We start from the raw sequence: 18,240 nt of genomic DNA, 5'->3' as shown, positions 1-18,240 counted from the left end.
TTTCTTTACAAACAACTATTTTAACTGACATAAACTAGCTAACAAGCCATTTGAACCAAAGCAGTTGTGATCATCAATGTTCCCTAAAGTATTTACTAATGTACTTAGAAGAAAAATTCTGCTTCTGAATATTCTTTGTTCTGAAATGTTTTAAAAAATTAATATACACGAAAATACATATTGAACACACTATTATGGATACATTTATTTATTCTCTCTCTCCATTTTCCTGTTATTAATTTAGCTTGATATACTTGATTCCCACTGAAGCCAATGGGACAAGAGTACAATTATGGTGTCCTGTATTACTGACTAGGTTCATATATCTTATTAAACTATATTTTGGTTTAATGAACAAATCACCAGATGTCCAGCCACGAGCTAAGGGATACTAACTACAAGTGCTTGTTCACATAATAATTAAACCAAAATTAAACAAATCAAATTTTGACTATATGGACCTAGTAGTAAATCACAGTACTGGTAACATAGCCATACAAATGGCTCAGAAATGCTACATACAGAAACATTTGTATGACATTTTAACTGAGTCAAAATTGTGGTTATGTTTTTGTTAGCAGAACCTTCCATCCTCATTTTAGAGTGCATGGGTAAAATAGATGAGACTTTTCATATAAATCCAACAGACACAAACTGAAGTCAATCACTAAACAATGATGTGTGTCTATGTGTATGAAAAAGAGAGAATAATCATTATTTTGCATTAAAAAGAGTGCTTATGAACTTATGTTTCCTCCAGAATTTTAATATCAAAAATAAACTTTCAAACTAGCTGGACACAAAAATCTTTGCAGCTATTGTTCTAAAATGAGCAAGAGATGGCTTTCAAAATCTAGGTAACAAAAAATTTTCTAAAATAATGTAGTACATTTCACATAAAACATACAGATACCGAAAACTGAACTACTGCAGTGATATTTGACATGAAATAGTCAGGGTGGCTATAGTAGAGCACAAGGCAAAACAGAGTCTGTTGATATTAAAATCAGGACAAGATGCTTACAGAGAAAGTACTATTCCTAAAAATCTAAAAACTTTTCTTCCTTACATTAAAAGAATGGAATCTCTCATTGAATGGTAATATACAGTATTTGAATACTACAGAGGTGTTGTCTACACTGTATTTAGGGATATCGGAATGTATGGAAGCCATTCACCCTTGAAATCCTGTATAACATCTTTAACATCTTCATGAGTTTAATGCAGAATTCTTTTTAAAAAAATCATTAAAGTGCATTAAAGAGAACACACAACATTCCATTAATCAAATAAAACTGTCTTATCAGTATTCTCAAATATGAAACTCTGGGTGGTTGTGAATCCTCATTCCAGGAATCAAAGAAGATATTAAGCTCAAATTTTTTTTACAATGCTCTCCTGCTACCTTATTTTTTTTAAAGTACATTGGAAGAAGCAATTAGAAAGATGTAGCTAAGAAAGGGCAGGGAGTGCTTAACTCTTTTGTTACTGGCAGGTTTTCTACTTTAATACTTCTTCCAAGCTTCTTGTAAAGTTTTAAATTCACATTTGTTAAGAAGACCTACCTGTGGTTTATCCCTGTGTGTATTTACAGCCTCAACGTTTAGAAATAAAGATTCCACTTTGCAACCTGTAGGTAGAAGTCAACATTTTGGTATTTAATTCATTTTATTCACTAAAAAAGAACAGTATCAATAGCATAACAATAGCCTCTTCCTTTTATATCCAATGGATAATAGAATTTAATACAAATACTGGTTAAAAATAGCTCCGGTTGCTTTATAAAGTTTGCTCCTATGACACTCTGGCAACAGAGGTTCTAAGAGGTTCTAAGTGGCAGATATAGTACTCCTTCCAATGCAACTTTGAGTTTTCTCCTGGGAGTCATGGATAGCAATTTTGAGCAGCTGTAACAACATTCATATTGACAGACATTTGGGGGGTTGTAAAGAATTGTAAAATATTTGATTGCATGTTGAGAGTATGTTGAGTATCTTCCCTAAAAATACTGATTAGGCTTTCATGCCTTTAAGTCAGGTTGCTGGACTTGGAGAAAGGAAATTGAGAGTGGCTTTTTGGGTGTAAGCACAAGTTCAATTCTGATATTGAAAATATATTCTTGTTCTAAGCCAGACATGTCAAACTCGCGACGTCACGTGACATCGCGCAACATTATCGGGACAGTTTTGCCATTGCCGGCAATGGGGTGGGCGCGGCTTCCATATGATGCGTCTGGCCCGCGGGCCGGCAGTTTGACACCCCTGTTCTAAGCCATGTGCTGAACACACATGTCCTTCAATTTTACTGGGTGGTTTTTCTATCCAGAGACTGCTTGATTATGTGGGATCTTTGGTGCTTTCTGAACTTTGTGGCAGATGTTTCATTAACCAAGTTAGGTAACATCATCAGTGCTAATAGGGAGTTGGATTTGCTCTTGTTTTATATACTAGTGGCTTGTCTGGCTTGCCCTTGCTTAATTTTGAACCCTATTCCATCTGGAGATCTTGACATTCTAAAAAGGGAAGCCTGCCTTTAACATCCAGTAATACATTTAACTGCAGTAACTGCAGCATCTTGGACACTAGATGTCACTACAGGCTTCTTTTTATTTGATAAGTTACAGGAGCATCTCTCTTGTTAAATGTTTTCTTCAGAAATTCCAAATTTTAATATCCACACTCGCCCCTCCTCTTCTTTTAACAAGAAATAATAATGGTGCTTTTTATTTAGACTAAGTGGTATTTTAAAATTATTTTTATTAGAACTGGAGGCTGAAATAACATGACACAAAGTAAAAAATAGGTTTAATAAGCAAGCTTAAGCAGAGTCAGGCCCGGTTAGCATCTGAATGGGATTCCAACAGGCTACATGACAACTGCAGGCTAGATGGAAAAGTTGAAAAAAAAATAGAAAAGAAGGCAGTGGTCATCCATTTCTGTATTATTACTAATAAAACGATAAGGGCATATCCATGATCTACCTCATCACTCAGGTTCTTTGGTAGCCTGTTCCTTCCTATAATTAACAATTTGCCATTCTATCTTATTAAAAGTTACATTTCAGCTACAGCTCTTAGACTCTGGAAACAGCTCACTACAGTCAACAATTAGCTTTTTGGATTCTATCTTTCTGAAGGTATGAAATACATACAACAGAGAAATGAACAGGCTTACTAAAATCCAAGTATCTGCAAGAATACTAAAAAATATTTCTAAAGAAAAGCCAATACTAACCAAGGAAGCTATGTGAATCATTTTGAGTGGCCATAGAGTAATCACACCAGAGTGTTATATGGCAGGACCTAGTTATTCAAATTCCCAGCTTTACCTCAAGAATAGAAGCAATGTCTATTTTAAAACATTTTGGTTTATGATGAACTGAACAGTTTAATGCAAACTGTGACTTGCCTAACAAGTACAAATGATTTGTTTTGATATACAAACTAATAGATGTAACCTAATGAAATGTTTTTCATAATAAAGTTGATTAATTTGCTTAGCTTACATTTGAATATCTTACCGTAAGCCACTGGAGTTAGCGTTAAGACAGTATGCAGAGGGCACTTGAGATAAGGCAATTGTTCTGAAAAGGGAAAAATACAATAAACAAAAGAATATCTTCTGACTATTGACTGTAAAGTTGGCTACTAGTTAATGTTTGTATCTCACTTCACTAAATAAATCTTCAGAACAGCTTCCATTTGTCAAAACCAAAGAGCATACAATGCTACCATGGCTAACAGACATGGATAAGATTCTAAGACTTAGCCAGACAAAAGAATAAAGAAATGATAAACTGAAATCACTGAACAAATAAACATATTTTAATCTACCTAAACAGTGGGTTTTCAACCTTTTCTCTATGGATACCCTTTAAATACCTTTTGTGGCCACAGACCATGACCACGGACCACCAAGACTTAACTTAAGATTTAAATCATAACATTTCTTCAAGCCTTCGCAGACCCCCGTAATGACATCATGCTTCCCCCCCAAGGGTCCATGGACCACAGGTTGAGAACTAGTGATGCATTGGTGTCTTTATTTAGGATATGTACCGCTTGACTGCAATTATCTGGTATCAAAATGAAAGTTACTACTGACTAACTTGAGGTTTTCTGTGGCCATTTGTAAGGTACCTACCTGCAGGCTTATCCAAAAAGTAAGCAAGCAAACAACGCATAACAGCTTGGTGACAGATTACAAGCACGTTTTCCTGCCTTTCCAGCTCCATAATTACTGGCTCTAACCTCTGAACAAGATCTTCATAGGACTGGAAAAACAATAGCAAAAAAAAAATCACAATAATATGGATATATGTATAAATTATAATAGTTTTATTATAAAGTTGATTTGCTCTAAGGTGGGTTAAATAGTACCACCTGTGTACTCTTTAAAATAATAATTTATAAATGCTTCTGATCTCACATAAGATGTGCTATTCAGCAAGCAGCCTATCTTTTAAAAAACTTTCATGTGAATCTGAAAAAAAATACAGATGCTTTTAGGAAACCACTCATTAAAATCAATGCAACTCTTAAAGCAGCTGCATCTTTACTTTAGGCTGCACTGATATATATTAGAGAGGTTTATGCTCTGCCTGGATCCAAGCCTACAGAGATATTTCTTCTTTGTAACTTTTAATCATTGTCCTGTGCTTAAAATCCAAGTGGTAGATTAATGGCAACTGCCAAGTAAATACTGGCTTACATGAGATGATTTTCAAAATCCATTCTTCCTCTCTGCGTCCATTCTTTCCTAAGCAATCTGTGCCTGTTTTTCTGTATCTGATGGTTTCCATACCACAGAATATGAGCTGCAGAAGATTACAGACTGATTCTTTCACTTTATTCTTTGTCTGTTTCAATGTTTATTCTTTAATATTTATTTTTCCCTGTGTCAGAAGCTTTGTAAATAGTTGGGTAATTGACACAGCTAGCATCTACCTTGTTTTCGTGTACAAATAATGAAACGTGTTCTTGCTGACAGTTTTCTAAAACTGGAATTCTGCTACCGAAATGAATTTTTAAGAAACTGTATTTTTCGTACCCACAAACATTGAACAAAAGAAGTTTGAGAACACTACTGTAAGCAGATCAACTGATAAAGCGGAGGGCAGCAAACAGCCTGATGCTTTACCAAAACATAAATTTTTGCTTTGCTAAGGAACACGTGAACAGTATACAGTCAAAGTTAACCCAGCGGTAATCATTAAGAAGATGTACAGCTATTGACTGAAAAACACACATCCTTTCTCTCTACAATCAGCAAACAGTTCCAAAAATGTTTCCATCTTACATAACCTCCATTATAACCTCACTGCCTCTATGCCATCTGTATTCCTGCAGTGTTTTGAACATTATGATCACTCAGCCAACACATGATACATGGATTTAAGGCATGTTGCACTTTTAACAAATACTGTTAGCAGCTGCTTTTATCGGTGCTTTTGATTAATGCTTGGCTTTTAATGGCAGCCTGTAAAAGGGCAGGCTAACAAGCAATTAACTAAGCCTCAAACATGTGGTTTTAAAATTTGTTGCTCTACTTAGAGAAAGCACTTGAAAACGCTGATGCATGTTCCCTCGGAGGACCCTGGGTGTGTTGCTGCAGGATGGCCAGCATTACCCCTCATCAAAACCACTGAACCAAAAAACCAAAATGGAAACAGATTTATTCCCTCCTTTTGCAAAACAGGTTAGGTTAAGAAACCTTTCAGCCCTACTTAAAATTTAAACTCTGTGTAGGATAGCTTTTTAGGTTACAAAATGCTGTTGCTGTTATCGTTTCCTACATAAACGAGAAATTGGTTTCTACTTTAGCAACAACACAAAGAAGTTGCAGAAAAGCTTCCTCATGAGAAAGAGGCAATAAACTCCCTTTATTTCAAAACATTTCTCTTTTGAAACACTTACAAAAAGACTTTTGCATCTTCAAGCTTGCAAGAAGTAAAATTTAACAAACCTCGCCCTTGGGATATCTGTATCTGTATTTGTCCTGGTCTCTCAAAGCAAATTCTAATGGATAATTTTCCTGAATTTCTTCGTATGTCATTTCTTCACAGACTCCCTATGAAAACAAAGAAAATTAAGAGTTCACGAAGATCAATGATGAGAAAACTGGGCTGCGCTCACAAAGATTCTGAACTGAAATGCCACTTTTGTCATGAGTTCACTGGAAGCCTATTCTTTCAGCTTCTAATTATATCTTATGTTTTAATGTTTGGTGAGAGATAACCTATGTAAATTGACTTGTGTTATCATCTTCCTCATAATGAATTCTGAAGTTAATTTGCATAAATGGAAATTCAATTCATGGAAATATTTATCTACTTATCTAAACAAATTGATACCTTGCCATAATCCAAACCAAAGTCTTAGCGGTTTACAATAAAATTAAAGCAAAATATATAATAATAAAAATAACAATACCAAACTAAACAAAACCCTGCTTAAGAGCAAACATTCCAAACACCTTCTGATAAAAAAATATCTGCCTTTAACTTCTTGTTGGAGCTGAGCAAATCTGGGGGGGGGGCTTTACTCCCCCTCTCCAAACCTGAAAATGGAAACAACACAGCCGCTTCTCCCAGCTTGATCTAATTGGTCAAATCTGCTTATTTTTTCAAATACCATCAGAAAAAAACCAGTAGCTAGTGTCAGGTGCTTTAGCACTAATGTTTTTCAAAACTCAATTCAAAATTCTTAATGAGTTTATTTCAATTAATTTACTGAATTTTAACCCACATTTCTGCCAATTTCAACAAATAAAATTATTTTTAAATCTAATCACATTACAAACGGCATAAATAAAACAATTTATCATTCAAAATGAACTATTTGAAATGAGAATTTTTTTAAAAAACTGTTATGTCACTGTCAGGTTGAAAACTCATCCACTACTAGGATGGGCGGCAAATAAATTCAATCTATCAATCAATTGATAAAACATCAGGGCAGAACAACTAGCATTTTATTTTCACACAATGATTAAAACAAACTTTGATTTGCAACTTAGCTTTAAAGCATCCCTTCAAATTAGGGATAGTTGTAAAAAATAAAAATAGTTTACTGCCTGACATCGGTTCAGAAACAACGGAAGTAATTCTGCAGCAAGAAGGGGACTAGTTCCAGAAAGACTTTTTTAAANCGCCGCTGACTCGAGTATAAGCCGAGGGGGGCATTTTTCAGCCCCAAAAATGGGCTGAAAAACTCGGCTTATACTCAAGTATATACGGTATATCTTATGTTTTAATGTTTGGTGAGAGATAACCTATGTAAATTGGCTTGTGTTATCATCTTCCTCATTATGAATTCTGAAGTTAAGTTGCATAAATGGAAATTCAATTCATGGAAATATTTATCTAGTTATCTAAACAAATTGATACCTTGCCATAATCCAAACCAAAGTCTTAGCGGTTTACAATAAAATTAAACCAAATATATAATAATAAAAATAACAATACCAAACTAAACAAAACCCTGCGTAAGAGCAAACATTCCAAACACCTTCTGGTTAAAAAAATATCTGCCTTTAACTTCTTGTTGGGAGCTGAGCAAATCTTGGGGGGGGGGCTTTACTTCCCCTCTCCAAACCTGAAAATGGAAACAACACAGTCGCTTCTCTTAGCTTAATCTAATTGGTCAAATCTGCTTATTTTTTCAAATACCATCAGAAAAAAACCAGTAGCTATTGTCAGATGCTTTAGCACTAATGTTTTTCAAAACTCAATTCAAAATTCTTAATGAGTTTATTTCAATTAATTTACTGAATTTTAACCCACATTTCTGCCAATTTCAACAAATAAAATTATTTTTAAATCTAATCACATTACAAACGGCATAAATAAAACAATTTATCATTCAAAATGAATTATTTGAAATGAGAAGTTTTTTTAAAAAAAACTGTTATGTCACTGTTAGGTTGAAAACTCATCCACTACTAGATGGGCGGCAAATAAATTTAATCTATCAATCGATAAAATTAGTCCCGTCTTGTTGATCGTAAAATAAAAGTGTGTTACTAATTTTGTTTGAAACTAAACGTTGAATCGAAATTTCGTAGGGAAGTTTAATCCCTATCAACATTTTTTATTTTTATCAAATGACGGACTGTAGCCAAGTCTTTGTTGCCTTCATTAAGACGTCGTTCTTCCCCTGATCAAGGTCTTTCTGAAAAAATTTAATGCTGAAACATTTACCTTTTTTAAAAGCATAATGTGATAATTAACATCATAGTTTTATGGCAAGAGAGGCAACAGGTACAGTACAATCTAATACATTTGAAAAAAGCCCTGAAGACTTGTCTGATAGGCACAAAACTTCAGGAAGCTGCAGGAGATCATCATCATCTTCTTCATCAAAAAAAACCACAAGCACTGATGGTTATGCATATAACAGAATAGCATCCTACCGCATCAATCTCATTTAAAACTTTCCACTGCTCATAAGGCACTCTCAGAGCCTCGGCAGTCTGGATGGTCCTCTTCATCTGACTTGTCCAGACTTTCAGATCCTTGATGTTTTGATCATTAATGAACTGGCCCAAACTCTTGGCAAACTGGAAAAGATCATTTAAAAAAACACATTATAATATTATACCTACTCAGATTCAGTGTCAAAAGGTAATAAATCTTGAATGAGATCTTTCAAAGGCTCATCTAGTCCTTCAACAAAGCAATTTGACTTGCACTTAAGAATCACAATATTCATTTACTAAAATGAGAGGGCGCTCCAATTTTGGTGTAATAAAATGTTGCATGAGTGTTGCGAACTTCCACTTATAGAAGTATAACCTCCTGAACATTTCTTCAGGCTGATTTATGTTTTTTAAATAGTAAAAATAAATGGAGGCCTGTGAGATCCCCACATTCTTTTATCTTACTGCCGTTTTTCTTGAAATATTTCACAGTTTTTAAGAATCTTCTGATTTCACTGTCTCTCAATGTAGCAACGTTAAGATGCGTAGACTTCAATTCCCAAAATTTCCTATCCATTTTGTAAGCCTGAACACCTAGGGATAGCCCCACAGCCCCACAAAAGTTGCCATCAACTTGTAATTTTTAACATGTCCCTGGTGGGGAAATTAATAAATATGTCATGTAAATGTGCAGTTAATTTAACATTTTATTTAAATTAATCCAATGCAGTTTTTGTTCTGACCCTATTCATTTCTTTGTGATCTCATTCATTTTCCGGAACGAAAAACTGGTTTATCATTCAAAAGCAAAATGCAGAATGTTCCATAGCCTTGGTTGTCTGGACCCAAATCTCTCCTTAAATCTCAGGATACAAACAAATGCAAAATGATACACATTTATAAACATTACTTAAATTTTAAAATAAATTTTAAATGGAATAAAATACAGAGCTAGAGTAGACCGAACATAACTACCTCTTTTCCTCTATGGGACAAGCCCGTGTCTCCTCCTATTCTTCCCTTTAGATTTAGTTCACTTTCACCATGTCGACAGAGGTAGATGGAACGAGGAGTTACATGGATATTCATGAGGTAGTAAACAATCCGACTCTGGATATGATCCATTACATGATTTACAAGATAACTCCTTCCAACATCCATGATTTTAATATAAGAAAGATCCCTGTAGCAATAGGAGAAATAATTAATTGTATTATTGTCCTATTTAGCCTAATGCTTTATTTATCAGCCACAGAACCTAGGAATACATTTTACTTATCTACATTTAGGGAAAGGTACAGATAGTCCTCTGATTATGTCCACTGTTCAGTGACCATTCAAAGTTACAATGTCACTGAAAAAATGGACTTACAACCAGTCCTTGAAGTTTTGGCCATCGCATTTGCGCCCTCCCCAGTCGGATGATCAAAATTTGGGCCAGCCTTTATTTACAGCCACTCCGTCCTGCCCCTGGCACCTTCCCACATTCCCTAGTGCCTGCCTGTGCCACCTACTCTCCTGCCTGCAGCACCAGCTTGTATTCTATAGCAACCACCTAGGGTACTCACCCTCTCCAATTTTTCTCTCACTTGCTGACCTGTTTGCCTGGGACTCTTGCCTCTTTCCACCTAATGACCGGAGTGGCCCTGGGCTTACGACAGCAACCAGGATTAACACTGCTATTAAGCTCAGTCACATGATGTTGTGCTTTACAACCCCATCATTTAGAGATGGGAAGTCCAGTCCTGACTGCCACCATAACCTGAAGACTATATGTAGTTCCAAACAACTTTGAGTAACAGGATGTTTGCTAATATGCAATATATTTATTTAAATTCTTTTTACACTATGGAATATCCCTGGAAAGTTAGTAAAAAGAGCTAACTGTGTATAAGTAATATGGTGTTTTACCATATCTTCAATTAACTAAGATCTGAAGAGAGAATTCCAAATCAACCAAATTATCCATACTATATAGAATTTATCAATCCATATAGCTTGCGGCTGTCACTTTCTATTTTAACAAATTCCTTGTTTACCTAGAAATGAAGCATGCATTAAAAAGAATCACCCTGCAAAGAGGCCAAGATTTCCTGGAACCGTGGGTGTGAATTATGTTTAGCTTATTTTTTTTAATGTGTTCGTTGGGATGATTTATCTCTGTAAACAGATATTTCAAGCTATTTTCTCTGACAGATATTTTTTTCTGAATCATTAATTAGGGATCTCATTCGCTGATGCTCTAAATTTCAGTTCCGAGATTCTTTTTCAATTATGCTAGCAACAGCATGAAATTAATATATTAACATTATTTGTTGCTCAAGCCACGTTACTGCATTTCTTTTCTCATTCATTAGTATAAATAAACACTATTTTCATAACTAGTACAGTTCATGTTTTCCTATGTGTTTTATCTGGTTGACTGTAGCCAGTAAGCAATACATATAGTCAAGTACTTTTATAAACCAACCAGGTTTACTGGCCAGAATCACAAAATAATTTAGGAGTATGTGGGAAGACTTCCTAAAAAATTGTATGAGATTATTTGCAAACCTTGTCACAATGCAGTGACAAGAGCTGACTTCTCAGTGTCATGGTAAATCTGTGTCTGGGATTTAACAGATCAAGTCCATACAAGGAAATGTCCACAACTGAGTGCTGTTGATGAAAACACATCCTGAGTTTTTGTTGCTACTTTGAATCTGCATTGTTTTTATGTTTTCTTTTAAATTGTGTTATTACAATTTAACAATTGTATTAGATAGTTTAACTGCTTGCCAGAGTAAAAAAGTATGTTATAAATAAAAAATCAGTTTATTATAAAACAGAACAAAAACATTAATTTTACCACCACAAACCATACAGTATAGCAAGCAATCCCAAACAGGGCTCCAGGAGAGTATATTTACTGGTTCATCTTTTTATGGCTATAACAGTGTGCAAAGGAACTCTTGGAAGCCATGAGATAAGCTTATGACATTTAGGATTTTATAGGCAACTAAAGGAATTCACTTAAACAATTTGAAATGGCTAATGTTAAACAGTGAAAAAATGGCCAGAGCTTTATAAAAAAGATATTCTGAAGATACACAATAATAAGCCAATAATAACATCCCCAATGTTATGGGAGTATATATTTGTTATCTATCTACATCTATCTACATGTTCTATCTACATCTATTAGCAATATTTACTATATTTTACATATAAAAAGGTAAATATCCAGAGAGATGACATCAGAAACAGTAAATGTTCTGAGATTTGTGATATGTTGTCATCTTTCTAGTAGGACCTCGGAAGTATGTCTTTTCCATAGCGACTTCTCCCTGCAGAACACCCAATCTCAGCCCACCCCAGTATTCGGCACAACCCTACCCTCCTAGTCTTTCAGAATGCCATAAAGAACTGGGTCTTCCCCTAAACATTGGGATACAGTGAGATTAGAGCCTAGAGATGGTTTTGTTGAAAACAGTAAACGGGAACGGCTGAAGCACAAGGTTTTGGCTTTTTAAATTGTTTTTAATGTATTTGGGGTTTTATTGCTGTTGTGAGTTGCCCAGAGTTGTGTTTCTTAAAATGTGTGGTCATATAAAATAAAGGTAGTGACAGATTTTATTTTCCTGGGCTCCAAGATCACTTCAGATGGGGACTGCAGACAAGAAATTAAAAGACGCTTGCTCCTGGGGAGGAAAGCTATGGCAAATCTAGACAGCATACTAAAAAGCAGAGACATCACCCTGCCAACAAAAGTGCGTATAGTCAAGGCCATGGTTTTCCCAGTTGCAATATATAGATGTGAAAGTTGGACCATAAGAAAGGCTGAGCGACAAAGAATTGAGGCCTTTGAACTATGGTCCTGGAGAAGACTCCTGCCAGTCCCTTGGACTGCAAGGCGTTCAAATCGGTCAGTCCTAGGAGAGATCAACCCCGACTGCTCTTTAGAAGGCCAGATCCTGAAGTTGAAACTCAAATACTTTGGCCACCTAATGAGAAGGAAGAACTCACTGGAGAAGGGCCTAATGCTGGGAAAGATTGAGGGCAATAGAAGAAGGGGACGACAGAGAATGAGGTGGCTGGATGGAGTCACTGAAGCAGTAGGCGTGAACTTAAAAGGACTCCAGAAGATGGTAGAGGACAGGAAGACCTGGAGGAACGTTGTCCATGGGGTCACGATGGGTCGGACACGACTTCGCAATTAACAACAAATAAAATAAACACACAAACTCCCCATAACGTTCTATTTTTGACCTCAAAAGTCACTTTGAGACATATAAATGTAATAAATAAAATAAAAATAAAAGATGGTCATGTCTGACAAAAAGAACAAAGCAGACTGAATCAGAAAACTTAAATACCATTTGTCATGGACTGAATGCGGACCAAGAGTTATTTTTAAATTATAGTGATTAATGTCCAAAATACCCATGTTAAATGCTGTGACTTTTTCACATTTAGTCATTTTTTCAGGCAACCATGGAATTTCACTTTTTTTTAACCTTTCTCACTTCCCATTTTTCTCACTCCAGATCACAAGCAAGGCATAAGCATCAACAATTGAGTAATAAAATTGTCAGGAGTATAAATCTCTCACAGTAAAGGGCCATAGTGTTCTTTGTTGATTTTGCTACCTAGGATTGACAAGCACACATCCCTCTGCTTTATTATTATTATTATTATTATTATTATTATTATTATTATTATTATTATTATTATTATTATTAATAATAATAATAACAATAGTAGTAGTAGTAGTAGTAAAGTTGGAAGGGGCCTTGAAGGTCATCTAGTCCAACCCCCTGCTCAGGCAGGAAACCCTATACCATTTCGGACAAATGGCTGTCCAGTCTCTTCTTAAAAACTTCCAGTGTTGGAGCATTCACCGCTTCTGGGGGCAGGTTGTTCCACTGGTTAATTGTTCTCACTGTCAGGAAGTTTCTCCTTGGTTCTAGATTGCTTCTCTCCTTGATTAGTTTCCACCCGTTGCTTCTTGTCCTGCCTCCAGGCACTTTGGAAAATAGCTTGACTCCCTCTTCTTTATGGCAGCCCCTGAGATATTGGAACACTGCTATCATGTCCCCCCTCGTCCTTCTCTTCATTAAACTAGACATACCCAATTCCAGCCACCGTTCCTTACATGTTTTAGCCTCCAGTCCCTAATCATCTTTGTTGCTCTTCTCTGTACTCTTTCTAGAGTCTCAACATCTTTTTTACATCCTGGTGACCAAAACTGGATGCAGTATTCCAAGTGTGGCCTTACCAAGGCATTGTAAAGTGGTATTAACACTTCACGTGATCTTGATTCTATGACCTGCTGTATCTCACGATTCTGTCTCTATCTTCTAATCCTAAAAGCATTTCTGCTTATTCTGATTACTACCCCATTTTCTAGATTTTTCCTTTCTTATTAAAAGTATTTATATCATCTCCCTCACATTAATTTATATCATTCATCTGAGAGGAAGTGATCCGCTAAAACCTATGTTATAGTTAAATGGATTAACCGTTAAGGTACCATATTATTGTTTTTAATTAAAATTGAAATGGTCACTTACTTGTCTAGATTTTCATCCAACGTCTCATATGAATTCTTGTAACACTCAATTCTTTTCATAAAGTCCTCTGCAGCTTCATCACTAGCACAGTCAACATAATCAGGACTGCCTAATTTCACTTGCTAAAAAACCACAGAACAAAGAAATCTCTAAATATTATAAAAGAAGTCAATTGGATATACGATGCTTTCCTATATTTTGTGTTTTTGAGTAGAAAACCATACTTATACTTAACTATTGCTAATAGTTACTGTCAACCATACTTATACTTCAAAACTTATACTTCAAAACTTTAGGGAAAATGTACAAATTAAATATCAGTAGAAAATATAATGTGGATGGTAAATTGTTATCATAAGATTGACACTTCTGATTTCATTTTTTTTTATTTCTATAGCCTTAATTTAATATATCATGTCCTATAGTCGTGTGTGTGTGTGTGTGTGTGTGTGTGTGTGTGTAGATAAATAGATATTCAATAGATAGATATTTGCTGATGCTTTATTTAAGCTAAAATTTGTATATCATGATCTCTGTAGATCCCATACACTAAATAAAATAAATACATTTCTATAGCTTGGTGATTGACAAATAATATTCCCATACTTCTTCTAGGCTTGTTCTGCAATTATATGGTTAGTTTGTTTTCTGCCTTTACTGAAATGAGACAGAGTTCACTGGTAAAATACGTATTTTGCAAGCCAGTTTCCCAAATCCAGTCCTCAGGGAATGCAAGAATGCTTGGGAAGAAAACCTGAAAAGCTCAGCCAGTCAGGAAAATGATATGAAGCTAAATGTGCATGATGTAATCTACAGTTTTAAAAACAAACCTTAATGGGAAATCAATACAGAAGTGAAATATGTTATCTGCATGCATACATGTATATGTAACATTTACAAAAAAAAAATTTATTCAACTATTTAGTATGGGAGGGAGTGAAACAGCTGGACAAGATTCAGTGGTTCTGGGAAGTAAACTGAGCAAAAATATTTTAACGTAAACGGAAGTTACTACTCACCACAATATTTGCAGCAATAACCTCAGGATCAACACATACTGACTCCACAAAAAAAGTCTACAAGTCAAACAGGAAGAACATTGATGGTGGACCCTTACATATTATTTTACACTTTCTAAAAAAATGCAAAGCAGGCTTCAACTTACATACTCAAAAGCAAAACACAGTGCTGCACAATTAATCAAATAGTAATTTTTGTCTAGTAACCACAACTGGATTGTTAAGCAAAGTAGTCACTAAATAAAACCACAACTGGGCTTATGATCTAAGTTCAAGCTTTCCACTGCTTAATAGACCCATGGTCATAAATGCAAGGATTGGTTTAAAGTTACTTTTTCATCACTGCCATAACTATGAACAGTTGCTAAACAAGGCAATCACTAAATGAGGACTACCTGTATTAGTTCAAACCTAATCATACAAACTTTCTTCTTGTATAATTATTATAATGTAGTTGTGGTATGTTAAAAATTCCTTTGATCTTTTTCTCAAATAATTCAGATAGTATGGCTTTAATGAAATCCTTTTAATTGTCATGTAATATAAATTATTTTTAAGAAAATTTCATATACTGTATCTTTCTAGAGGAATAAATCAAGGGAACATGGCTATATCTCTTCTTTATCTCCTCACAAAAATACATGAGAGTTATAATTAACAAGGCAATTAACAGTACATGCAATATTAAAATTGCCTGCTGTCTTAAAAGTCAGCATTTCTAATCACAACATAATCTTCTTTCATAGTAAATAGCAGCAGAAACTATTGCTAGTAGTTACTGTCAACCATAGAATTAAACTTACAGAATAATTTATTATGAGCATAATTTACTAGAAAATTGGGGGGGGGGGATTTACAGAATTATAGCCAATACTTTTCATCTGCAGTTACAGTCAGTTTATTTGCAATCAGTCTAATATTTAGAACAAACGTTTTACACATCCCAGGACTAAATAATTTTAGCATCTTTATTCAACTGACCTTAAATCCATTTTCTTCACCAAACCTATATATGGTGTCTCTACGTTCCCTTGTAGTATTTGTAGCATCAAAAACCTGGACGAGACAATACAGGAATCATTGGTATACACACACACACACACACACACACAGAGAGAGACTGTATGGTTTTGCACAGTATCTAGGTACATACTGTATTTTCCATATGTATGCCTGGCATACTAATGGCAAGCAGAACAAATAGTTCAATTAAATGTGTATTTGCTGAGCTGTTAATTCCCATTAACAGAGGGCACTCCCAAACACGGTTGTCACAAATATTTTGAAGTGTTATCTTGAATAAAATGACAGAATGAATCTACTCAATAGGACTATATCCTAGTTGGATATAACTATGTTATTATTCTACATAACACAATTTAGTATGAATGTGCTATAAGATACACATACAGAAGAATAAAAATTATCCACAATTAACTCATATTCTCTCAAGATTCATGAAATACTTCATCTCAAATTAGCATTGAAGATTATGCACTAAAACTACAAATAAAATATATAGGACATTCTGCCTAGTTTATGTCATGCTGTTCCCATATATTTCTGAGATTTTCAAAAGCAAAATGCCTGTACAAATATTTGTTCCGTTCACTTTTCTTTCTACTATAATTCATACACATATGACACACATATCATACTAACCTCTACCTAATGTTGTTTGCCTATTTATTTGATTTTCACACCACCCAACTCAATAAGAAACATGTTAGAAATAAAATAACATATTGTTCAAGCTATTTCATAGGGCTATCTTTTTTTAAGGTGTTCGTTTTCCAAATGTGACTTACAAAGCCTTTAGCAATGCAACAATTTAAAATTTCTTCTGCATTATAAAAGCTGACGTCAGCAGATACAGATATGAAAATTATCCACAGAAGGCTAGTACTATGTAGCATATGTTGTACTTTCCTCCAGTAATAAAGCAAGTGACCAGATCACACTGGGGTTAGACTGGGCATAACCTCCAACCTCGTAGTATTTATGTAGCAGCTTATGGAATTTGAGAGCCACCACCTCAAAAGGCTAGGAAAAACTGTTCTAGTATTCATTTATTTAGCCATGCACCACAGAACACTTACTGCCACATGCCCATTTTCTTCACAAAGATATCGTCGAACATCATTTAGTGCTGCTAAGGCACACTGTCTTAAAAAGAAGAGACAACATCCTGGTTATCCCCTTGACAAGACTTCACAGTTACAGACACACAGGGCTATTCAGCATTATTAAAAGACTGTACACAAACCAAGACTCAGCCTCATTTCATGTACCAAAGCACTTCAAAGGCACGCTTCAGAAATACTGGAGCAACTTATCTGTCTTCGGCCAGTTCACAGATTACAGCATGGCCAGTAAAATTAAAACAATGATTATAGGAAGAAAACAAGACTGAGCCATGCATCTCTCGAGACAGCTATCCTACTTTCCCACCTTGGTAAAACGACCAACAGCATCAGCATCGCTAACATCAACATTCCTTTAGTTCAAAACAGTAACATGATGCCAACAGAAAGTAGCACATAAAAAACTTACTTTCGGATTTTCTGGGCTTCTTTATTGTCGGGCAAGAAGAATTCAAAGGATTTGTATGTTTTTACCAAATCTCGACGGTACTGTCCAACATTAAACTCTGTCGAAGAGGAAAATTGAGTTTTTATTTTCTCCTATAACTTACAGTTATAGAAGCATCCCGAGCATCCAGAAAATTTATTATACATTATAATCTTGAAGCCAGATCACTTTATAATTATACCCTAAAATATTGTTATAGGAAGCTCTAAAGGGCATTGCTTTACTTTTCCAATTCTTCTCAGAACCAATTTTTCCCATGAAGCTTTTAACTGTCTCATACAATGACTTATCACAACTTAAATCTGTGATTAAATCTAGGTATGTAGAACTGAAAACAAACCATCTTAGCTTCTTTTTCTATTTGCTTCCATTTTCCTTTCCTTACTTTTAATTGAAAGCAGTTGAGCATAATGAACCAACTTTTTAAAAATTGGTTAAGCACTGTGCACATTAGTGACATTTTTGGATAAAAAATAACAGTAATAATACCTTTGACCAATAATATATTTTACCTTGGTTAACCAAACATCAATATCTATCTATCCTGGGTCTTTGGAAAGGACTTGATAGGTTGGTAAAAATGCTGACTATGTGACTAACCAATAAAATCTTATTCTGTTACAGTACTCATTGTTTCATTGTATAATTATAAAATATATA

General features: G+C 34.9%; 1 protein-coding gene across 1 annotated transcript in view; it reads right to left on the bottom strand.

Moving 5' to 3' along the window:
* The window catches only part of PFKFB4 (6-phosphofructo-2-kinase/fructose-2,6-biphosphatase 4), a 39,463-nt gene that overhangs the window by 6,415 nt on the left and 14,808 nt on the right, over positions 1–18,240 (bottom strand). The window contains exons 3-13 of the mRNA XM_015822338.1: positions 17,542–17,638; positions 17,088–17,154; positions 15,970–16,044; positions 14,989–15,045; positions 13,970–14,091; positions 9,393–9,600; positions 8,412–8,558; positions 5,964–6,068; positions 4,143–4,272; positions 3,520–3,582; positions 1,566–1,630 (exon numbers count right to left, since the gene is read on the bottom strand). Coding sequence (XP_015677824.1) covers positions 1,566–1,630; positions 3,520–3,582; positions 4,143–4,272; positions 5,964–6,068; positions 8,412–8,558; positions 9,393–9,600; positions 13,970–14,091; positions 14,989–15,045; positions 15,970–16,044; positions 17,088–17,154; positions 17,542–17,638 — 1,136 coding nt within the window. The remainder of the gene's footprint in view (positions 1–1,565; positions 1,631–3,519; positions 3,583–4,142; positions 4,273–5,963; positions 6,069–8,411; positions 8,559–9,392; positions 9,601–13,969; positions 14,092–14,988; positions 15,046–15,969; positions 16,045–17,087; positions 17,155–17,541; positions 17,639–18,240) is intronic.

Source organism: Protobothrops mucrosquamatus, unplaced genomic scaffold (assembly GCF_001527695.2).
Source record: "Protobothrops mucrosquamatus isolate PMUCROS unplaced genomic scaffold, P.Mucros_1.0 scaffold1526, whole genome shotgun sequence".
Taxonomy (NCBI): Eukaryota; Metazoa; Chordata; class Lepidosauria; order Squamata; family Viperidae; genus Protobothrops; species Protobothrops mucrosquamatus.
Note: the sequence above shows the minus strand (reverse complement) of the source record. Positions and strands in the feature narration are given on the sequence as shown.